General features: G+C 37.4%; 3 protein-coding genes across 6 annotated transcripts in view; 2 read left to right on the top strand and 1 right to left on the bottom strand.

Annotated features, from left to right (window-relative positions):
* The window catches only part of LOC117431455 (dynein axonemal heavy chain 3), a 46,816-nt gene extending 44,529 nt beyond the window's left edge, over positions 1-2,287 (bottom strand). For both annotated transcript variants that reach the window (XM_058995888.1, XM_058995887.1), the window contains exons 1-2: positions 1,746-2,287; positions 704-799 (exon numbers count right to left, since the gene is read on the bottom strand). In XM_058995888.1, the coding sequence (XP_058851871.1) occupies positions 704-781 (78 nt within the window). In that variant the 5' untranslated portion in view covers positions 782-799; positions 1,746-2,287. The remainder of the gene's footprint in view (positions 1-703; positions 800-1,745) is intronic.
* Positions 2,288-6,319: 4,032 nt separating this feature from the next.
* Positions 6,320-15,675, top strand: LOC117431185 (lipid droplet assembly factor 1-like). Of its 3 annotated transcripts, none has more exons than XM_034051884.3 (5): positions 6,320-6,762; positions 7,620-7,733; positions 8,869-9,037; positions 12,327-12,465; positions 14,503-15,675. In XM_034051884.3, the coding sequence occupies exons 1-5, from the start codon at positions 6,754-6,756 to the stop codon at positions 14,603-14,605; spliced, it is 534 nt and encodes a 177-aa protein (XP_033907775.1). In that variant the 5' UTR covers positions 6,320-6,753; the 3' UTR covers positions 14,606-15,675. The 3 variants fall into 3 exon arrangements, with proteins under 3 accessions (XP_033907775.1, XP_033907776.1, XP_033907777.1); XM_034051885.3 differs by having other exon boundaries at positions 6,322-6,762; positions 7,556-7,733; XM_034051886.3 differs by lacking the exon at positions 6,320-6,762 and adding an exon at positions 6,797-6,870.
* A 1,107-nt stretch (positions 15,676-16,782) lies between these two features.
* Positions 16,783-19,183, top strand: LOC117431184 (melanin-concentrating hormone receptor 1-like). The gene is made up of 2 exons (XM_034051883.3): positions 16,783-16,994; positions 17,212-19,183. Exons 1-2 carry the CDS (start codon positions 16,925-16,927, stop codon positions 18,207-18,209), a joined length of 1,068 nt encoding a protein of 355 aa, XP_033907774.1. The 5' UTR covers positions 16,783-16,924; the 3' UTR covers positions 18,210-19,183.
* Positions 19,184-24,471: the final 5,288 nt, after the last annotated feature.

The raw sequence follows: 24,471 nt of genomic DNA on the forward strand, positions 1-24,471 counted from the left end.
CATCATATTATTCAAACTCAGCATCCTGTTGAGAATGTGCCTAAAGTGATAGAAGCTACACTTACAGTAATCGATTAGCCTTGGTATGAAAGTAGGATACAAAAAAAGTTTTATAAAAAATTGTGCAAAACATGGTTGGACAATTAAAAGTATTCCTAATTTGTGCCCAAATATATATATATATATATATATATATATATATATATATATATATATATATATATATATATATATAAGATGCACAATGTACACCATTACCAGAATTCAAAAGCAAACAGAGCAGCTTGCATACTGCACTGTGTGCTGCCATGCTACAGTACATATTATAAATGGACCCTACCATAGGCCTACAATAGCAGATGAAAGGAAGTAGCACCATTTCATCTTTATTAAGGTCCACACATGAGAACCATAAATCACTAAACAGTGGACATGTTTGCTGCAAGACGAGTGACTGCCTTGTGTGTGAGCATTCTTATCAGAGCTGCATTTACAACAGTACAATAAATATCCACGTAGGTTTGGATACAACTGAAGTAATGACTGCTACTGTTTGTTTATTTATTTATTTATTTATTTATTTATTTAAAATATTACTTACATAAAAGTCAAGTCTTGGAACTAATATTAAACATACAAACAGAAAACGCATCAGTGCTGCTTCCATTGGTTACTGATAGCTGCCAATGAAAAGGCAGCTTACCTGATAAAGTTCAGATGGCTCCTCCAATGATGCAGCTGGTAGAGGAGGCAACCCTGTCAATCGTTTTGTGTGACTCATGTTGAAGATGGAGTCGTCCTGAGTCGGAAATAAAATACAAATATATGCTTGGGTGGAGGTGTGTGTGTGTTACAAAAATATGATTAATATAATAATGCATTTCCTTAGATGACAAGGCCATTGTACAGCTGAACAGGAGTACAGCTTTTGCTATTAAACTTTTCAGAAGATTTTTCTAAGTAAATATCCTGATTTAAAATGTGTCAACCGTTGTCTTCATTCAAGTGTATACAAAATAAAATACAAAAAAATTAAAAATGTAAAAATTCAACTACTGTTACATGTAAGCAGTAGGTGGAGATGTATACAAGGTTTAATAAGGCTTACTGTCAAAGTTTGTACTTAAACCCACTGCCTTCATAAACTACTGGATACCCATATGCTGTTTCAACTTTAGTTAGCCAACATATATTCAGATGCACATATAATTATCCAGCCCCTACCCCTAGCACTTAAACATTGACAGAAAGGCAAAAACACCTGGTTTCAAATGGGCTGGTCAACAGGTAAGCTCAAGTGATACAATTTGAAATTAGTGGCCTTTAAACTCAGCTGGCTTTATCCTCCTTCTGTTCACCTAAACAGTAGGATCCATAGTCACAGGGCTTCATTTAATGTATGATTTATATGAATTGTTATGTAAATAGTCTCAATTTAGCCTGGAATAACATTCAGCTACCTAGAGAGAAGTGCCCATGCATTAGGCCGAATACTGTATTCTCTACCATAAAAAAAACTCGATAAAAGATCAATGTTTTCCTATCTTATGTAGGCGTACCATTTGTAACTACTTTATAAACAATGTATTGCATTTATGTGCTGTTTCACATTTTTATGCATGCATTTTTGGTACAAAATAACGTTGGTCTCCTCTCCAAAGTAACCCAGGTTTCTGTTTTGAAGGTAATCTAAAAAGAAAGACGACAGACTTCCATAACTCCTTTCATCACAAAGGAAAGTTTACCTGCTGGTGATGCCTTCCTTGGTGATAATGACGTGTTCGTGTGACCGAGATCTGTTTTTGTATTCAACTGCTTTACAAATAAAATGACATTAAGTAGATAATCGATTTTGACCAAAAAAAAAAAAAAAAAAAAAAAAAACGTAAGTACGTGTAGGCTATAATTTAACTTGTGCGACATTTAAAACAATATATTCTAATAGTCTGTGCTAAGCTCTTCAAGCTTTTGAATAATTTTTCAAACCTGCTACTTCACATTTTGCGTTTCGCAACAGTCGCCGATAGTGCATCAATGTATCCCTTTAACTTTAAGTTAGCTGGAAAGTTAAGTTAGCTCCGATATCGTAAGTTTTTTTCCCCCCCTCATTTTGATTTAAAATGTTATTGTAATGTTGGTTGTAAAACAACTGCACAATAGTTTCCTCTTCTTTTTAAGTTTAATTTCGAAGTCTCCGTGTCCCTTTGTATCGGCATTTCATTTAGCTCAGATGGTCGACGACAGTATAAACATCCGGGACCGCCGTTGCTCTTGGTTACCGCGTGCTTTGTTGCTATGAAACGGATTCTACTTACAGGAATGACAATGGGATTTTATTCAAAGCAACTTGAGCCGCAGGCGATTTATGATCTAGTACTTATTCTCCGTGAGCGGTGAGGTGAGAGATAAAGCTTCAGCTAGCTGAGCATGCACGTCATTAAATTACACTTTCAATTGTACTTGCAGGTTCGTTTAAAAAACAAAACAAAAGAATAGGACATGTTACACAAACTTTCCAAATAGGTCTGTGTTTATGGATCTGTGGTTATGCGTCGACATCATAACTTAAGTGCCTGTGTGTGTCCTTGATGAATGCAATATTTTTCATAGTGTCATTCATGGTTGCTTTGAATTAAGGATTCGCGTATTTAGAAATGGATATTATAATATTATGTATGATCTTAATCATGATTTGTTTGGCCAAATTATTTGATGGACTACATTTAAGTTCTGTGGATTTGTAATGTGGTAGCAGGGGCGGCGAAAAATTAAAAAGCGATATCTCAAATTTCTGAATTATCGACGTGACAAAGTTGTGTAAGACTTTTCAGAGACTGCGTGTGGGTTTCAACAATCGAAAACCAATCCAGGTATCGTGTTCAGGGACCAAACATTCAACATGAACTCACGGGGCGCTTGCTGTGAGCACCGACAACTCGCTTTGGTGCTGAAGGGGGAACTGCGTGGCTACTAAACACTCCCTCTAGGAAATGCTATCTCACAAACTCCTGTGTTGAATCCATTTCAGTACGTTCAAAAGTTCCTACTAGTTTCTTTATAAAGAACACACTTAGCAACTCTTATTGGTTTACTTTTAAACATTATATTTAGTTTAACTTTCAGTTGTTGACAATCAATGTTATTTAAAGTTTATAATTATTTCAACTTCTAACCTTTGCTTAAACATTTAAATACAACCTATAAATGTTCCAGTTGTTTGTCCATTTCGCGCCTGATCATTTTCTTACAGTGTAACGGGCAGTGTTGTGTGATACACTGTCGTTACAGATCCTGCCCTGTGTCGGTGAGATGAGATGAAGTTAAAAGCTCAAAGCCACGACTGCAAACGAGCCCGCCTCTTTAGCGTTGTTTTCTAGTCCACGCGGGGGCATCGAAAGACCAATTGATTTTGCTGCACTGTATTTTTCAATATGTGTAAATAATAGCGAATAACAATGAAGTTTGGGAATTTTTAGTATGTCTGTCATTTGTGTTTAAGGTATTATTTCAACATTGTATCAATGTGCGACACAGTAAAAGTGATACGACAGAGACCGTTCAAAAGTCGACGAGCTTTTTCAATACAGGAGAAGAAAGATGCTCAATCAATGTATTTGCATAACGTTTCCCCTGCCCAGTGAAATGTCGAGGTTTGTAAACTAGCAGCAACCACATCTTACAAAACGTTTTTCAGATGTATTCTCGCATAATGTAATCAACTATAAACAGAAAACTAGGGTTTCTGCTAGTTGTCTATCAGAGAAATTGGTCGGTTTTGTTACATTGTCTGTAGGATTTGTTTGTATTTTTTTTTTTTTTTTTTTTTTTTTGCAACACGCAGCAATACAATGAAGCATTATGCAAAAATACCATAGTTGAAAATTGCAACTTTATATATAACTGTGTATCAAACTAGACTTAAACAAACAGCATGCATGTATCCATTTTACAATCCGCTCGCTCTGCTTTAAAATCTGTATGCTTAAAAACCCAATTCAAAATAATAATAAAACATGTCAAATGAAGGACTGGGAATACTATTAGCATCAAACTGGGTCTTACTAATTACCACCATTTACCACAAAGGTACCACAAAGTACCACAAACAATCCTTAAATAACCAAAAAAAAAATGCATTTTACTCTTAGAAAATCATGCTTGCTAAATTAATATAACAGACACAAAACGCATATATAATTTGAGGCGATATTCTTGAAGTGCTTTAACAACACTTGTTTTTAAACATGTTTATATCAATGAGGATAACTAAAGGTAACTTTATTAATGTTTTTTTTGTTTGTTTGTTTTTTGTTTTTACATTACGGGGACTTGTTTTGAAGTTACGTTTAATTCCTTGTTTATATAAACGTGTTAAACAAACACTTTTCTTCTTGTGAGGTACTGCACTGAAACGCAATAAAGTAACATAGGCTCAAATTATATAGATGCATTGTTATGCTATTTAAAGATTGTTTGTGGTAACTTTGTGATACTGTGTGGTACTTTGTGGTAATTAATGGACCGCACTATAAGGGGTTAAATAAATATGATCATACATGCCGCGTGAGCCTTGGGCTGGTGTGTTTACAAACGATCCGCCCCCAGACAGGTTAGCATTCACACAGGGCAAAAATAATAGATATGCACCAGGGTCGATTGCCCGAACGAGCCGGGAAAAACTATTTTTCTGATCTCGGATCAGATCGTTTGCTTTTGGCCCAGTTCACATGGGAGCGATTGGACGCTCGCTTGAGGTATACGGGGTCGACGGTCCAGCCTCGACCCTATTACAACAGCACTAACTTCATACTGCACTGTAACCTTTATAAATTGTGTTGAATAAAGGCGTCTGTTTAATATTATTATTATTATTATTATTATTATTATTATTATTATTATTATTATTATTATTATTAACAGGTACTTAATCTGCATCAGATTCCACCATCCTAATAAATGAAGTTTTGCGTATGAAACATTGACACTATAAAATGTGTCCACACAAAGTGGAGTGTAGCCCCCTGAAATGTTTGCCTTGCCCCACTCAGCTCCACCACTGTCTGTGACCCGTCCATTTAATCATCACCCAGCGGTTTAGATCCACTACAGTTCGGCTGTCAGGAAATTCAATTGATTATACATCTATATAAGTTCTGGTTGTCTGCTGACTTCTGCTTGACTGCATGGTTAAGTGCGATTGATTGTGGCCCAGATAGGATCATATGATCATACTGTAACTAAGCTGTTTCAGTCTGTCCAGCAGCACGCACACAATGGTGAATCCAAGATAGTACTGTCCCTGGAATTATTTGTTATAATTTAAGGAACCGCTCAAATCCAGAATCAATTCCTTACAGCACATGCTGTAACTACCTGGTTCTGATTTAAAAGCTTTTGAGAAAAAAATAAAGAATGTATTTGAATTAAATTGAACAGACACATATGTTTACACAAGACCACTTCTAAAAGCAATAGCTATTGACGTATTCTATTCAAGAGTAAAAGCTCAATAAATTCTGCCAAGTTTTATGTTTCCCCAAATTGCAATTGCTAGATTTTCTTTCCAACAGTCATGAAAGCAATGATGTGTGACATTTGATCATCAACTAGTGCCTTGTAAAAAGCTTTTTATCTTGGAATAATAATCATACACAAAACCACAGGTGGCACATGGATTGCCTCTGCCAAAGTGTTCAATAAAATTGGACAACATCGAAATATATAATGATATAATGATATATAATGCTCCAGATTTGGGGTTTAGCTTGATTGCGTATTGTACTACATTCAGGTATATACTCTAGTCTTACTTTTAGAATGCCTTGGTTTTATTTTTTTGGAGGGGGAGGGTGTAGTTGATATTTTCATCGGGAATTTATTTGAGATAAGGCGCTGGTGCAAAATTTACCATTATGTAGGTAACCATATAATCATTTATTTTATTAATTTTTTAGCAGACCCCTTATCCAGGGCGACTTACAATTTTTACAAGATATCACATTATTTTTATATACAATTACATTATTGTTTACACACAATTACCCATTTATACAGTTGGGTTTTTACTGGAGCAGTCTAGATAAAGTACCTTGCTCAAGGGTACAGCAGCAGTGTCTCACACCTGGGATTGAACCCACAACCCTCCGGTCAAGAGTCCAGAGCCCTAACCACTACTCCACACTGCTGCCCGTTGACTGTTTTAGGTGTTTAAGGGTCGTCAATTTAAATCACTAGTCCCCAGCATCATTTTTATGTTTTCACGTCCAGAGACCTGGGAGTCAGTACAGTTCAATTGAGCAAGTTTTTTTTAAAAACCCCAATACGTTTTTGCGATTTTCAGTCGTCTGTTTGCCAGATTCCAGGTTGAATGGGTTGAGATTGAGCAGAGCTGTGATAATAGTGTCAATATATAACCTGCAGTACGGCAATATTTTATTTAGAATGCATGTCACATACATCGTTGTATAAATCCTCAAATCCTTACTTATCTTGTATCTGCTGTTTTAAAAATGTTGTTGCATGTTCAGTTACGATACCGAAGCTGGTGCGAGCAAATCTATTTCCAGGACCAAAGGGGTTAAAATCGTGGCTGCACGGTCTCAAGTCTGGTAATATAGTTAGATGCACTGGCAGCCCCCATAGAAATACAGGCAGACGCAGAAAGAGTTATTTACACGTAAAATAAAACAGCAAGACATATCTCCCAGTTTCAACAGAAACGCGAGCCAAAGCACGGAAGCGAAAAAAAACATTATGCAAAGGGTAAGTAAGGAAATCGGGCTCTTCGTCGGTTATATATTTTTTTATCTGCTATAGTTAAACCATATTGAAGATCTGAGGCTTAATGATTAAAGAAATCTGGGATCATCGGTAAGTAGGATAGGTATGCATGGTCACCCAGATCTTCTACTCGGTTACACTTGTGTTTTTTTAAATTGTGTTTTATTATTGCTGTCGGTAGGATTGTCTACTTGTTGCAAGGTGAAGAATGGGCCTTTTGGTTTCATCACGGTTCTGCGATTTGAAAATATAAGAAGGCCTTCTGTTTTGTTTCTGTTTTAAAATGTTTTTTTTGCAGCAGCAGCTTCAGATGTTGAAACCCTGTGCTGCAACCAACACCTAGTATTAGTATTTGTTTTACGTTATTCACTTTGACTTCGAAGCAAGTTGAGTGTAAATTACAGTTTTTCTTTTCTATTTTCTATTGCATTTTGCATATTTTTTTCACCACATTTTTTGTACACTTTTGCAAAGCGAATGTGATAGTAATGTTGCATTGTTATTTTAATTGATTTTGCTGGCCTACTAAAGTTGCTGATTGAAAAGACATCACATTGTAGTAGTATTTTTTACTGACCTTCCTTTTATTAAATACTATCAGCTTGCCATACACATAACCTTTTTTTATTCCTTAATCTATAGACTATAATCACATTTGACCCCACCTTGTGATGGAGCAATAGATTACCTAATTAATAATAATAATAATGACAATAATGGTTTGCATAATGATCACAGTAATATATTAGTCTTATTGGTTTTCCCTTTTATCCAGTTTCGGTAATCCTGGGGTGCAGAAGAGATTTTTAACGGATGGATGTTTGTTTCCTCACTCATAGTTCATTCGTTTTCAAACAATGTTGGAAAGTGGAGGCATTTCCTTACCCAAGGACATGCAGGAGCTACAGAGCCTGCTAAGTGCAATAATGTACACCCTGAACAGCAAGTCAAAGGTACCTGTGATTAAATAGCTTTGCCTTAATTCTGATTTAATCCTATGGAGCATCATTCATTGTACCCTACAGCACACTAGGCATGATTATGTAATATTGTACTAACTATTGATTCAAAAGTCATTAAAAAGTGATTCTCAGCACATTGCCGCTCTTGAATGTAGTGTAGCTGCAGATTATGACGCTAGACAATTTTTTATTCATTACTGGAGTTTCTAAATGGTTTCTGAAATATCATTGCCAAGAAACTTTTATGTGGAGAAAGGTGGCAAAAGGTCAGGCAGCAAGCAATGTAAAAGCAATTGTGCAAAGCCACATGCAATTATCTGTTTGTGCTGTGCTGTTTAGCCTGATGTCAGGAGATTGTGACCTGTATTGTGCTGCCTGGTATTTTGCACAACTCCAGAATGCAATCTAAAACTACTATCCAGCGTTAGCAAGAATAAGACACACAAAAAAAAGAATAATTCTGAGAACATTTTAATCCCAGTGTGCAGTTTAACTTAGAAAGTTTCTTTTCAGAGATCCTTCATGCACTTGTTTCTTAGTGCTGTATAGAATTTTTACAACTCTATATTGGCAAATTTGGCAGTGCATACTGTAGTACTGGAAATATGTTACAGAGGCACTTCAAGCAATAACATTACATTGTTCGATTCACTTATAATTTACTAAATGCGCACATGTTTTTTCTCTAAAACAAGCAAGTTACACAGAACTAGGGATAAACAACAAGGAAAGTGTAAATGAATGCAGTCAAAGGTTCTCCTGTAGTAAATGCATAGCTAGTAAATGCGGTATTGCTATTTTTTGTCTGTAAATGCAGCAGGTACTTTAGCACTTTTCTTGCTTTTTAATTGCTGGCCTATCCAGTTCATTGGCTTTTTACTTATTTCCTTTCTTTACAGGACCAGCATACTAGACTACTGTCACAATTATGAGCTGCTGAATGCCTAGATGCCATAAAAATAATAATAATAATTATTATTATTATTATTATTATTATTATTATTATTATTATTATTATTATTATTATTATTATTATTATCATCAATAATATTAACCTTAAATGTAATTGCCAAAGAAGGCTTTTGCTAATTGTCTTTGGTAATCATAGCCTCTTCCCCTTTGTCAGCTTGCAGCTATCAGGAGTACCCCAGTGGGACAGTACCTTGATGGCCACCCCTTTTTTGCCCTGGCCCTGCTGGTGTTTGGTGCCATGGCAACAGTACCCATTGGCCTCTTCCTGACCTTCGCTATTGTCACGTTTGTGACAGCCTCTGTTGGGTTTGTCTTCCTGCAAGGTAATTGTACCATTAACCATCAGTAGAGGGCAGTCGTGGCTATTAACGTAGTATTAATTGTTTAACAATATGTTGACTTTAATTAGGTTATTGGTCAAACTAATCAATAACATTGAATGGGCATGAATGCAAGTCAAGGAGCATCTCTATAATTAAAGGTAAAGTAGTGGATAAGAGGTTCAGCATTAACGGTGAGGCAATACCAACAGTGTCTGAGAAGCCTGTGAAAAGTCTTGGGAGATGGTATGATGGGGACCTAAAGGACACAGTTCATGTGGGAGAAGTGAGACAACAAGCAGTGCAAGTGTTGAAGAGCAGAGACAGCAGTGCTTTACCAGGCAAACTTCAACTGGTGCTTTCAGTTTGGTCTACTGCCAAGACTTCTGTGTCCACTCACTGTGTATGAGGTTTCCTTGACAACAGTAGAGAAGCTGGAAGTGTTAATCAGTTCATATTATTATTATTATTATTATTATTATTATTATTATTATTAATATTTTATTATTTATTTCTTAGCAGACGGCCTTACCCAGGGCGACTTGCAGTTGTATACAAAAATACATATCAAGAATTGCAGTATAATTAAGAGCAAAATACAAAATACAATGACTTCAGTCATAATAAGAGCAAATACAAAACCCAGTACGCTTTGATATCGGGGCAGTTCAAGAGCAGATAAGTGTTGATAATTACATCAGGGTCAGATACGAGTGCAAGTGAAATCCAAGATACTACAGATTGGGTTAAGTGCAGGATCAAATACAGTAAAATAGGGAGCAGATTAGTGCAAAAGTCAGGAAATGGTTAGGAGTTCCATGCTGCGTGAGCAGAGTGGGACTGTATGGTAAAGAGATACTGCAGCTGCCAGTCTCAGCTCTAACCGAAGAGTTTAAGTGTGCCAAGGTTCGATTGGAAATTACATTGGTAGAGTCACACGATGAATGTGTGAGGGAGGCAACACCTGTGTTGAAAACTGGAAGAAAGTGGGTGGCAAAGGAAGCTGTGGAAGATGCAAAGGCTGCCCTTTGTATCAGTGATATCATGGAGCAAGTACAGCATGGAAGAGGAGGCCTTGGTCTCAGTTCAGCTCCTCCTACATGACACAAAGCAGCCCCAGTTCAACGGAGGAAGCTTGTAGTCAACAAGGTGCAAAAGCAGGAGGAGAGGATGAGGTGCGTAAAGGCAGTTTCCCAGGCCAAGCAGGGAGAATGGATGAGATGGGAGAGTGTGGAACAACGTAAGATTGGCTGGCAGGATCTTTGGACAATGGAATAGAGCAGGATCAGTTTCCTCATCAGGTCAACACATGATGTTCTCCCATCACCACAGAACCTTAATCTATGGGTAGGAGAGGATCTGGGGTGTCCTTTGTGTTCATCGCCAGCTACATTGACACATTTTGACAGGATGTAAGGTGGGTCTTGGCCAAAGATGGTTTACTTGGCGTTATGACCAGGTGCTGCGATGTTTGGCCTTAGCATTGGAAGACAAGCGCAGCATGACCAACAAGTTGCCACCAATGCCAGCAATATATGACACACGATGAACAATCTTCCTCCATTCAGGGGAGCAACCTCCAAGAAAAGATATTAAAACCAAAACTTGTCTAGGACAACTGGAAGCTGCTACAGACTGGAAAATGCTGACAGATGTTGGACAACAGCTTATTTTCCCACCTGAGATTCCCACCACTAACCCTCAACCTGATATTGTTTTATGGTCTGGATCAGCATGCCTTGTTCACCTGGTAGAGTTAACAGTGCCATGGGAGGATGCTGTGGATGAGGCGTATGAAAGGAAGAAACTTTGGTACTCTCGACTAGCTGCTGAAGAGGAACAGCGAGGATGGAGAGTCCAGGTTTACCCAGTGGAGGTGGGTTGTCGAGGATTTGTGGCACACTCCACAACCCAGTTTCTCAGAAACATCAGATTCAGTGGTCAAGAGTTGCGACGCATAGTGATGAACTTATCTGAAGCAGCAGAGAGGAACAGCAACTGGCTATGGTTGAGACGAAAAGATTCTGGTTGGGGACCGCAAGCACAGTAGAAATCATCAGATGAAAAGAAATGCAGATGGATCACATTAGTTTACAGTAAAATAAGCTATGTCTTAGTTGGTGCTTATTTTGGTGAGAGCCGAGTCCAATATCAGCATAACGTTTTAACACCTACTCTCATGTAATGGAAATACATAAAACTGGGGAGCAGTGTGGAGTAGTGGTTAGGGCTCTGGACTTCTGACCGGAGGGTCGTGGGTTCAATCCCTTGTGGGGGACACTGCTGCTGTACCCTTGAGCAAGGTACTTCACCTAGATTGCTCCAGTAAAAACCCAACTGTATAAATGGGTAATTGTATGTAAAAATAATGTGATATCTTGTAACAATTGTAAGTCGCCCTGGATAAGGGCGTCTGCTAAGAAATAAATAATAATAATAATAATAATTTATTAACAATACTTGTATGGAGATAATCTTAAAGCTTAAACAGAGGATATTGTGTGTTGGAATTACAGTCATCCTGGATACCATAAGAGTAATACTGGAAGAACAATTTCAAATTGATCTGTAAATTGCTCCTTGATAAATACTTGTTTGTGAGATTCATTGAGGACCTCAGGGACAGTCAGTTTGATTGAAGAAAGGATGACTAATTGGTGTTAAATTGCTGTTAAACCTTGGACTGATGTAGACAGAGGCGGTTACGGTTTACCCGGTTCATGGATTTAGTTTGCATTGTACAGTCAACACTGAGTGTTAGGTGGGGAGGCTGTTTTCCTTTATGTGGGTAGATTTAGGACTATTGGGATTCCACACATCAGCATCTCTAATTCTGGTAAGACTGCTGAAAACACAATACAGTAACAGTTTTAGTTCAGCCTCAGGCAGCTGGGCATGTGGAACACTTGGATTCATGCTCTGTTTTAAAATGACACATTACCATTGTTAAGGCTTCAATAATAAGCTATTTTTTTATATTAAACTCTGCTGACACACCCTATTATGGGCTTGTCAGATGCTGCCCTTGGGCTAATTGTATGGGCATAAAACTGCAAAAGGAAAACACTTTGATAAAATAATGTTTTCAATAACATGTACTGTGCCTTATACCCACTAGTCAAAGGCCCTTTAAGGACTCAGAACTTTATAGACATTTCTAAATTTATAGATCTAGATTTGCCTGCCATTTAACATACATTTTCTCAGTCTGTATTTGTGTGGACCAAAATGAAAGTTTTGTTGGAAATGTTCTCAGTGGGTTGTTTCCTCACAAGTGTTGCTGTGTCTACAGGTTTCCTGCTGTCGCTCGGTGGAATAGCCCTGCTGTGTGTGCTCTGTGGTCTCGCCATCATTGCCTTCGCTGTGTCTGTCATCCTCCGTGCCTTCTACATCACATCCTCCAACGTGCTTGACTATTACTACAGCCGCCGGTAGGAATTTGCAAGGAGAATGAATCGTTCAATTAACCTTTTCAGTAGTTTTGAAGCAGCTGTATTTTCCTTTATACATTTAATAAACAGGGGACGTTGTGCGGTGTTGTAGTCTTATGGATTTACCAGTGTACTGATTCTTTACAGTATGAGTCTTTGGCACAAAGCTAAATCTTTTCTTAAAGTGGTACGAATGGAAGAATATTGTAGGGAACATCAAGGCACTGTGCCCTGACTTAAAGGCAGAGATATTAAACTGCTCATGAAGGTTAGCTGAAGGTGTAGTGCACAGCCTGAACCTTGATCTCCTGTCATGAGCTGAAATATTCCACGTTTGTGTTTTTGAAGATTTTACAGGTGGTTTCACAGAACCTGATTAGCTCTAACCTTGGACTATCTTACCCAAGTTAACATTGGGTAGTCCAAGACTAGCGCTAATTGGGAGCTGTGAAACGGGCCATTGAAGTCATGTCCACTTAACCTACAGTGTTAAGATGATTAATTGTTTACTGTGTTGATATAGATAGCTTTGCATTTAATATGAAACCACATAAATTACTCTGCATGTTTTTTTTAATTTTTATTTGTCTTGATACACTTGCCAAACCAACCAAATCTGTCCATCGCATCATCCCCGAGCATTGCTTCAAGAATGTCATTAAAAGGCCTCCATGATATCAAGTAATGTAAGGCAATGGCAAGCTTGCAGTATGACAAATTAATAATAAGCACCTGGTTTATTCATTAACCTTCAGATCTTGTGATTGTTCTTGCAGACCAGGGATTTAGATAATTAGCCTTTTCAATGTCATCTGGGTGTGTTATTAGAATTTGAAATAACTGAGTCCATTAATTTTGTATTCCGTAGAGAAAATTGAAAAATCAACAAATTGTCTGGTATCGTTGGAGCTCCTGTAGATAGGACAAGTTGCTCTCAATTGCAGCTTGCAAGAAAATAACACAAGTAGAAAAATCCCCCGCTACCAGTATTTAAAAACTAGTAATTTACAGTCGCATAGCAACTGATCATTTAAAAGTTATCCAGCAATTGCACACCTGGTGATGGTGCAATTTCAGTAATAATAGACGTGCTTGGAGTAGATTCTTTTTTCACAAGCCAAGAGTGATGCGATGTGATATTTCATAGTGTATGGCAAGTGAGCATTTCTGCTAAAAGTTATTTTCAAAGATAACCTTAATTAAACTGACATACGCAGAGTTGCAGCAATTGTGAATTTATTGGTGCAGGAAGGCCGGAATAACACAATCCCCAATTTTATTTTTTTCTTCTCTTGTATTAAATGGAAATAAAGTGACCACATCCAGTATCTTTTTTAAATATGTTTTAAGCTTTTGGTGTTTTAGGTTTGTTGGTCCGCTGGGATGAGGAGTCAAGCAGTGCAGTGCAACACTTTGAAATGCACATTTCTCAGGGCCTTGTCCTGAGACAGCTAGCTCACTTTCTCAGAGGTTTTACATTTGTTCCAGTCTGAAACAGGCTGTTCTTTATTGTGTCGCCACATACTTTCTGGCCTCTGATAAGCCAGTCTGACGTTAACTTGACAATGTTTTACAACTGAACATTTTTTTTCACAACTATACACTACCACCATGCTGATCCTGCTAGGTAAGTGTTTTGATTGTAATGAGAGACAAAACTGTCACTGTAAAGTCCTTCCAGCAGTTATGCCAATCAGAAATCAAAGATCCAAACCCAAAATTAAATTCTACTTGGGTTAGATCATTCTTGCAGACTGTAATTGTCTCAGTCTGTGCTTGCATTTCTTCTGCGTTGTTGCAGAATTGTATTTCTGTATTCATCAATTCCTAATATTCTTTCTGGAATGATGTCTGACTGAACCGTATCTTGAATGTGAAAATAAACTGGCCTCTTGTGGATACTTTTGCAACAAGTGCAGGTGTCGTCTGTAATTGGGGGGAGCCTGCTGCCTCATTTTGATCTTTTCAGACACTGCAGGAATGATGGGAGTTCGCTAGGCTGCTAAGGGATTACACTAGTGTTTTTCTTTCCTTCAGATCAGCCCACATGAAGCAGGACACCATAGGAAGCTGTCCAGGATGTGAGAGTGATGCCTCTTCCTGCCCCAACCCAAGTTTTCAGAAACAGAAAGGACAGTAACAGCAGAGCCAGGATGCTTTCCCACACCTGCTATGAGAAAAACAACAACACATTTAAAAAAGCACTGAGCATGAAACACATATTTGTAATGTTATCAGCAGTTCTGTAGTGTAATATTTACATGCAGTTGGGTTAAATTTAATAGCACATTATCCTTTCATATATATATAATTTGTTCTACTATCCGTTTTGAGTCTGCTTTGTGTTTAAGTTTAAAGAAGGACTTGCATCTCCATTGATTATTATTTAGCAAATTCATATATTTCAGTTATTGTGAAAAAATCCATGTTTGCATTAATTGTAATTATACCCACAAGCACATTAGTTGAAATAATTGCTATATATATTTGTGTAATCCCCTTAATTATTTCTTGTTCCACACCCATCACTAAGAAGCCACCTAGAATGTATGCCAAACTTTATATACCTTATAGTATTATTTAAGCAAAATACCCAAAACAGAAAATTGTTGTGACTTTTCTGTCAATGAAGATATGGAATGTGCTTGTTTTCCCTTTTATTCTTCTACTGGGGAAAGCAGTTTCCCCCACTTTATTCTCCTGGAGGTGTGAAAGGATGTTGCTCCCAGTTTCTGGTGATCAGGTCTCAGGCAGGTTTTCAGGGATTATTGAATTTTTCTTGGTCTGTTTGGAAGATTTGTGGAGATTGACACATTAATCTGTTAAAGCTAATAATAAGATTATGAATAAGGTTATGGAATGTGGTGTTTTACTGCCATTGCTATCTGTTATTATGAAGGCTAATTATCTTTGCATTACCTTGTTAAGTTTTGATCTAACTTTGTACTGGATAGCTTGTCCATTTTAGCTACCCTCCATACGCCCAAAATTAATGCATTCCTGCTTTGTACCCAAAATTATTATTCCTACTGCTTTCTCTAATGTGGTAAAGTTTTGATAAAGTAAATATAATTAAAATAGTACTATTGTCTGTCTTTGAATGTAAAAAAGAGCCTTTCTAAATATTCATTATTATGCTATTAAATAGTATTCTTCTGCAAACAATTTGTAAGATGTTTTCTTGGACAATAAAAGTTTATTTCCATTCTACCTTGCTTGGTTGTATTGAAAAACACTCATGAATGTAACTATTGAAAATACACTGCCATTATTTAGCTTCTTTCAGTGCAGTTCACAATGTATGAAAGGAAATATCTGGCACTTCCAAAACATCTATAGCTCACAGAAATGTTTAGTGTGACAAGACAAATTTGCTGCTAGAGCTTTCAAAATTTTAGATTTCTGGATCAGCCAATGCTGTTTGTATGCAATTGCCTTGGATTAGCTCTACAATTTATTCAGACACCCATAAAATAAATGTCCTCTGCATACAGGCTGATTGTAGCATATGATTCAATTTTTCCAATTTCCAGCCCCTAAATGAAAAATGTTTCTTATCAGACAGGCATTCATTTTCTCTCTCTCTCTCTCTCTCTCTCTCTCTCTCTCTCTCTCTCTCTCTCTCTCTCTCTCTCTCTCTCTCTCTCTCTCTCTCTCTCTCTCTCTCTCTCTCTCTCTCTCTCTCTCTCTCTCTCTCTCTCTCTCTCTCTCAATGTTTTTATTTATTTATTACCAGTATGTGTGTGTGTGTGTATATATATATATATATATATATATATATATATATATGTGTGTGTGTGTGTGTGTGAATAATGAGTTTCGTAAATACTACAGTAAATACTACAATACAGATAGTGAATAGGTTAATACAAAGTGACATGTCCTTACTTTGCGTTTACTAGTTTAGAATTTAGTAGGGTTTTATAAGATTATCAACCATTATAGAACAAATATACCCTTAACTTCTATGCCATTCCAAAGAATCCATACATCTGATTAACATATATTCTACCTGGAGTGTCGGGTGAACCCAGCAAAGCCAACTAGACCTGCCGGACTGCATCTGTACAAACACAAACACAAAAGCAATTGCAGACTTTTTTGTGCATTAATAGACTTTAAATGCGCAGGGGATGTGTAAAATCCAACTGCAGTAGGTTGAACAATGACAATCAAGGCCATAGTATCCAAATAATACGTTGACTATACAGCTCTCAGCCAAAGACTGTGGGTTTCTGTCATACCCCCCAGGACAGCTGTAACTGCGAGGTGATTTTGCGACAAATACCTGGAGGAGGAGCAAATGCCTCTCAGACATACATGGCTTGAAAAGACACAGTTCCTGCTCGACTTATCACAGTTGGTCAGTAATAGTAAGAGCCACTAATTTCAGTTTCAGAAGCCTTGATAAAAAAAAAAAGCTCAGAGAAAGAAAAAAGTAACTAAGACTGGTGACAATATGGATTCTATGGAAAGTGTGGTTACCACCGCAAATATTACCGACTCAGAACAAAACCAATCCAATACAGGTGAGATTTTTTTGTAATTCGTTAATACAGTATTTTAGTTGTTCAGGAGTTACAATTTTTTTTAACATGTAATAACTTTAAGAAAATACAACCACTAGACATGGGAATTAATAAAGCACTTGTTTTTTTGCTGTGTATGTTGTTTGTGCAGCTTTACAGTGTACAGTATAATCCTTGATCTCTAATTGTTGTTGTTGTTGGGTTTTGTTTCACACAGATTCAACTAAATACATTGCATATGGCAGCGTGTTCATGCCAACGGTTTTTGGCATTATCTGCTTGCTGGGCATAATAGGGAACGTGATAGTCATCTTCACCGTGTTCAGTAAGTCTAAGTTCAGGTGTAGAAGCAGCGTCCCCGACATATTCATCGTTAATTTATCGGTTGTGGACCTGCTTTTCCTGCTAGGAATGCCTTTCCTTATTCACCAGCTGCTGGGGAACGGAGTTTGGCACTTTGGAGAGACTGTGTGCACGATCATTACAGCCCTAGACACCAACAGTCAGTTTACCAGCACCTACATTCTGACTTCCATGACACTTGATAGGTACTTGGCCACTGTCTATCCCCTCACCTCTGCGCGGTTCAGAAGACCCGCTGTTGCCGTTCTAATAATCAGCATCGTCTGGTTCATGTCGTTCCTTAGCATCACCCCCGTTTGGATGTACGCCCGCCTGATTCCTTTGCCCGGTGGGGTGTTAGGTTGCGGGATTCGCTTGCCGAACCCGGAGACAGATATCTACTGGTACACGTTATACCAGTTTTTCATCGCCTTTGCCATACCTTTCACGGTTATCTCAGTGGCTTACTGGAGGATTTTGCTTAGAATGACCTCCTCGGAGGCTCTAACCACGCAGAGAAGTGCCAGGATAAAGACTAAAAAAGTGACCAGGATCGCAGTCACTATCTGCCTAGTTTTCTTCTGTTGCTGGGCTCCCTTCTATGTGTTGCAGTTGATTCAGCTGGCAGTAGATCAGCCGACATTGTCATTCTATTACGCCTACAAGGTTGCTATCAGCCTGGGCTACGCGAACAGTTGCCTGAACCCGTTTATCTACATTGTGCTGTGTGAAACCTTTAGGAGGAGATTCATAGTCTCGGTCAGACCCGCTGAAGACGCACAAAGCCCCGCCAGGAGCCGACGGAATCCCAGAAAAACGGATCACCATTCTGAGCAACAACAGCTACAGTTGGTTTCGGTTCCCGGAAGGTAGATTGTCCGATTGCAGTTGCTGTCCCTCAAAGATTTCAGCACTTTTTCATGAAAGAAAACCAGCACTTATGTCTTTGCTATTGCATAAACCTGTCTTATCCTGCGTAATGTGTTTGCAGTTGTTGGTGCGATTGAGTGTGTAGATTCAGGTAAAGAGGGGTGTTAAAATGTACAGATGTGTTGTCGATAGTTCCTGCTCGTAGTTTTTTGTGAAGTTTATGCATGTATTTAAAACTTAGAAAATAGGTGGTTAGCAATAGTGAATTGTGATACTAGAAATCATTTGGAATTTCCATTTCATACTCTGTTCTCAATGACAACAGAACTATAATCAGCACCTTGGACAGCGCTTATCTCAAAAACACACAACTTAAAAGGTCTAATCAATCTTGATGACGCTCATTCAATGCATGCTTACAATCAAACAAGGTGCCATGAAACATTTCACTAAGCAAAAAAATAAATAACAAATAATAATCATTAATTAATTCAATGAAATAAAATGTAAACAAATACAAAAACGAACAAATACAAATGGAACGGTCAGATTTAATGTGACTGTTTTTCTTTTGTTTTTTGTATGCAGTGGCTTAATTGACCTTTGTATTAATATTCTGTTGCAAACTATTATGTGGTTTGATTTTGATAAATGTTGTTGTACTGTTTATGCTGTATCCAGTTTGCTATTGAAAGTATTATAAACATTGGGTATTGTGTAGTTGTTAACTGGTAGACTTAGATTTCATATTATGTTTTAAAATTGAAAATAAAAAGACTGAAAACCAAAATGTACTGAGATATGGTATCAATTTTAATATATGATCAAATAAATGGGATTTCTTTTTTCTTTGGAAAAGCATGTCACTGATAAAAGAATATTAATGAAAAATTATAAATAGATGATACTGTCCTCACCTCACAAAAAAAGATATAATGATCAACCCAAAAGTAAAGTATTTATTTATATTCTTTCAGTTCTAACTGTTTGGTGTGTGATTTTGTGAATTTCTCCATTTTTATTTTCTTTTTTTAATTAGCACCTGGACACTCATTATAGAGCCCTTGACTACACAAAGTATTCTTCCCTCGGGTCTTAATTTACATTTCCCTGGTAAAATGGCATTGGATTTCTGTGGAAGTCAGGTCAATGTGCAAATTAACAATTTCTGAGATGCACACCAGTAAATTACAGTCAGTTATGTTCTTGCAATGTATGATGGATACCCTTAACATAACACCTCCTATGACAAAATGCCAAATTCCTTTTGGTAATTACCTCGGCAGTTAATCTGGTTCTTCACCCACCTCTATGCAAAAGCGAGCTCTGTGCAAAGCAGCCATTTAAAAACTAAAATACTATAAGCAATCAAGATTTCTTAAAAAGAGAGGGGGCAAATCCCTTTATGCATGTTGTACACCCAGTAATACAACCAGTAAAGGCTTCAGTGTATTCTGCAGGAGCCCTTAAATGGTTAAAGGTTGGTTAATATAATTACACTGCAGATGGGATTGCACTTAAACATTTACCATATGTAGCATTGACTGTGTAATCAGAATAGCTGTGGGAAACAGAAACAGCTTGAGGAATTTCAGAGGGAGGGAATGGAGCCTGTCTTTGCTTATCATGCACAGGACTTAGAAAGCACACGGCTATACTCCTTCACTCACAGTCTGACAGACAGATAGGGCTGTGAACATTTTTTATTTATTTATTTATTGCTTAGCAGACGCCCTTATCCAGGGCGACTTACAATTGTTACAAGATATCACATTATACATTATTTCACATTATACAGATATCATATTATTTTACATACAATTACCCATTTATACAGTTGGGTTTTTACTGGAGCAATCTAGATAAAGTACCTTGCTCAAGGGTACAACAGCAGTGTTCCCCACTGGGGATTGAACCCACAACCCTCCGGTCAAGAGTCCAGAGCCCTAACCACTACTCCACACTGCTGCCCTTATGCATGCAACACTTTAATCATTAGGCTAGATTAAGGAAGCACTACTAACTGTGCATAGTGAAAGAGCTCCAAATGACACCCCTGCTCTGTAACATTTTTGGAACACAATGAAACTCATTTAGTTTTGAGCAACCTGCTGTCATGCATATTGAGTTGTGGAAAAGGTTGCTCCTGGTTTGTGCTCAAATGCATATGCTATGTGCCTCTTGATCTGTCTGCCATCAAGCAGAATTTAATATTTTCAAAATTAAGTCTGTGTGATCAATTGCTTACAAAGCTGATGTAAATAGATACTCGTATAGTTCTTAAAGTTTTTTGTACAAGTGCACAGTTTAAACCATTTCTACTGGATGATTAAACAGTTACTTCAGAACCATTATATACCAACATTCTAGGTTTTTATATGGCCATAGACTCATATTGTAGCCTCTACCAATATCACTACTCTCATCAGGTATTGCAGTGTGACGATGGGAAAATGACGTATGATAAGAACAAAATAACAAATCAATTCAATTGATTGGGGTGGTGACAAGCATTCTTACTATGGAAATTAAAAATTACACAATCCAACACCATAAAGCAGAGCTACAAAAACATAACTATATACAATTAGCTGTGCTTTTCTAACACTGGCCCAAGGATCAAATCATTAGGTTACTTATACTGCTGCCCACATTCACACTGCTGCCCACATTCATTGTTATTTCTCTATATAAACTGAACACATAAAAATAACATTGAGGGCAGTGTGAGATAGCGAGATAGGTAACAATGACTGAGAATTACGCATACATCGGTTACGTTGTGAAAGGAAGAAACATAGCTTCATATGAAGAACTTATAGAATGAGTGAACCCGCCAAACTGCTAGCGGTGGAGCACCAGCCGCCAGCCAGCCACACAAAGGGAACGGTGCAAAATGTCAGCACTTAAATATCTGGATGCCGAAATCGGTTTATTTAGTGGAACTCGTTTTCAAAATGCTTTTATTCTTTTTAAATATGGACCACAAATCACCTCAAACTAAAACGATCAGCTGTCGGGCTTACGTTGCTAAGCAATTTCTTCTCTTGATTGATTCAAGGCAGGTGCATTTCAAAGACCGCAAATGGCATAATGCAAAAAAAAACAAACATGTAACTTGGTTTAATTTGTAACTTGCATCTACATTCGTAGAGTGCTAACTCGGTATATCATTTAAAAACAACCAAGGAGAGCTGCATTAATTAAAGGGCTGTGGCATTCTTGGTGTGACTCAGCTCTGATTCTAAAGACAGAATAATCGGCGTTAAAACCAAAACAAAAGGAGCTAATTAGATTTGAATCCAACCGCAGTGGGGTGGGGGCAGTCAGAAGCAAACAAACACAATTAAAAACAGTAGGGTATTAGCTAGCAGTGCATTCCATGTGTTCCATTTTCTAAACTGGATTTGATCAAGGTATTAAGAAATTAAATAATACCCCGACAGCACTTTCCCGCATCACCGCCTTGCTTTTCCAAAGTCTAGAATAACCATTTCGTCCGTTGAGTGATATGCATTTTCATACATATCTTCAAATGCACCGTTAAAAGCGTTCACTTTTTAACAGTCACCAATTACGTTTTGTATTTTCGCCCATTCCCCAATTTGGTTATGTCCAATCGTTGTGTTTTACTGAACTGTAGAATCTCAGGAGAGATTGTACCCATTTTAATACCACCCCCTAGCTACGCCACAGCACTACGGTATCATACTGTTAGATAGTTACTGCATAACTATACACAAAGTATTTTTTAATGACACAATTTCCATAATATGTGGTTGTGTAACTAGAGCGTAATTACTAGGAAATCGCATGTCCATTTACAGCAGAATTAGACAGTGTAATGTAAGTGATTTTGTGTTTGTGAAGGATTCGTTGAATCTGTAAAACGTAAACATTAATCCATGACACTTTCGATTCTTTTTTTTTAATATCTAACCCTACCCTCATCATGACAAGAAAATGTAGTCTACCTAGCATGAACAAAGGGAGTAAAACGATTCTTTTATTCTGCCATGTAACAGCACTATAATTATCCACGCAGTGTTCTTTACAAATACACTATACAGCATAATTATAATTAATATGGGCTTCCACTTACAATGTTCCTAAATGCCACTAGTTTTTGGACAGAACTTATATAAAATTGCAAGGAACTCAATGTCAATCAAAAGTGAAGCAAACGACATTCTTCCTAACACATTTCTTGAGCAATTGTTTTACTTAATCAATTAAAAGGGCAGCAGATTGGAATGCATCTTAACCAGGTTTAATTGGATGACAGGATGGCATTTGCAGCAAAGAAATTCTGTTAGCTTCATTTATTTTCATAACAGTTCCAGCAAATGTATTCATTTGCTGTGTCTTTCTCAAGGGGGGAAAGGTGACAGCAGCTTCGCATCTGGGAATTCTACACTCATTAAAACAGCAGGCAGTGACAGGCAAGGGGGGCCCCAGTCACCAAATGCATTTAATACATTTCCACATCCTTTTAAACGTTCTAAAGATGGTTTATTGGAATCAAAATCAATGTGCACTACTATCATTATACATACTTGTAGCAAAACTAGTAAACTGTAATACTGTTTCATGTGCTGTTTGCCAAATACCAGTATATGCAGTTAGTTCAAGGGTCCTTCTGCACGCCCCTGTTTTAAAAGGACTCTTGCAGCACGTCAACCCAGAGAAAACTTGGTGAGTTTAAACCTATGTATTGATGCTGGGAGAATCTAAATCGTGCAGCTGTCATAGAGGAAGATGTTTCAGTGAGTGTAATTGCGATACTGGCATTGCGTGGTCTCTGATCAACATGGCCAACACAACTGCAATTTACGCGTTATGCTGAGTTGGCAAGCTTTAATCTATAATCTAAATGTTACCATCTTCAACATGTGTAGCGCTTGGGGGTATGAGACATTTTTAACACCGACAATGTGGGGATTTATTGCCTTCACTCAAGCACATGAACTGTGAACCAGCTGCTGTAAACGTGCCACCATTCAGATATAAGGGAAGAGAGGGCAGAAATAAACCATTTGTTTTCCTCTTACAGCCAACAGCATCTTGCTAGTGTTATTGCTAATAAGTAAGTGAAAAAAAAAGAATATTAGATACCCTTTAAATATTCCACTATGGGTATTTTCTTGAAATGTTATTAATCTGTATGGTTGTATATGCTACACATATTTCTGGTTTGTTTCACACTTTGGCCACAAAGCAGTTCATAATGGGGCTAAAGATTTATAGAATTTTAAAACAAGAGGAAACTGATGTCCAGATTTCAAGTGGAGTCAAGCATAAATGTAATAAACTAAAATAACAAAAAATATATAACCACTCCACAGTGTAAAAAGAAAAAGGGAACCCCTGACTGAAATTCTAAAGAGTAAAGTGTTATTTTTTTCCCCATTGAAAACTATTTTTGCTTTTTAGACTAAGCATGGTTTAAATTTGTGGTGCAATGATTGAACCCATCGCCCTTTCACCCTTGGGCAAGATAACCTCAACAAATATTTAAAAAAAAACACTTTGTCCAATTTCATTCAGACTATAACATCAGACTAGAATGGGAATGCATGGCAGAAACATCTACTGTCATATTCTTAATTCTGATTTAACATCAAAGGTCAAATAACATCTAATATTATTTTTGATTCCGTACAGCTCAAAAGAATGCTTGAATGTTTGTCAGGTGACTTCCTGGAGTTGTACTTTGGTTATCCCCGTTACTTCAGTTTGGCAGTTTTGTTAATCCCCTCATTAGTGTCAGCTTCCTTAGGTTCGATTTTCATGAGTCTATCAGAGCTTGTCATGGGGCTGGATAATGATTACATTCTAGGACTGAAAAAATGCATTATTTCACATGTCACATGAACTTAATATTAGGTGTAAGAATGTAATTGATTTCCCTTAGTTATTTCCAGATGCCAACAGTATTTTTTTTTTAAATTGGCTTCAACGCGACCAGCATCTTCCCAGGATACTTATTACTATTCACTGCCCTGACAATAATACAAGACCTCATTAGGACAAGATAGTACAACAGTGGCAATCATTTCTCATAATACAAACTGAAAAATAACATTAAGATCAAGAGACTTACAGATGTTTTTGTTATACAGGTTACTGAACGGTGAACTCAACAGTGCAGAACGATGGAATTTATTTGTTTAAATACAGTAAAAAGAAATAAAAAATAAAAAAGGTTCATGTCCTCAGACACAAACTATTTTTTGGGTCACACAAGCATGCCATTCTCCACAGT

Source organism: Acipenser ruthenus, chromosome 22 (genome assembly GCF_902713425.1).
Source record: "Acipenser ruthenus chromosome 22, fAciRut3.2 maternal haplotype, whole genome shotgun sequence".
Lineage (NCBI taxonomy): Eukaryota > Metazoa > Chordata > Actinopteri > Acipenseriformes > Acipenseridae > Acipenser > Acipenser ruthenus.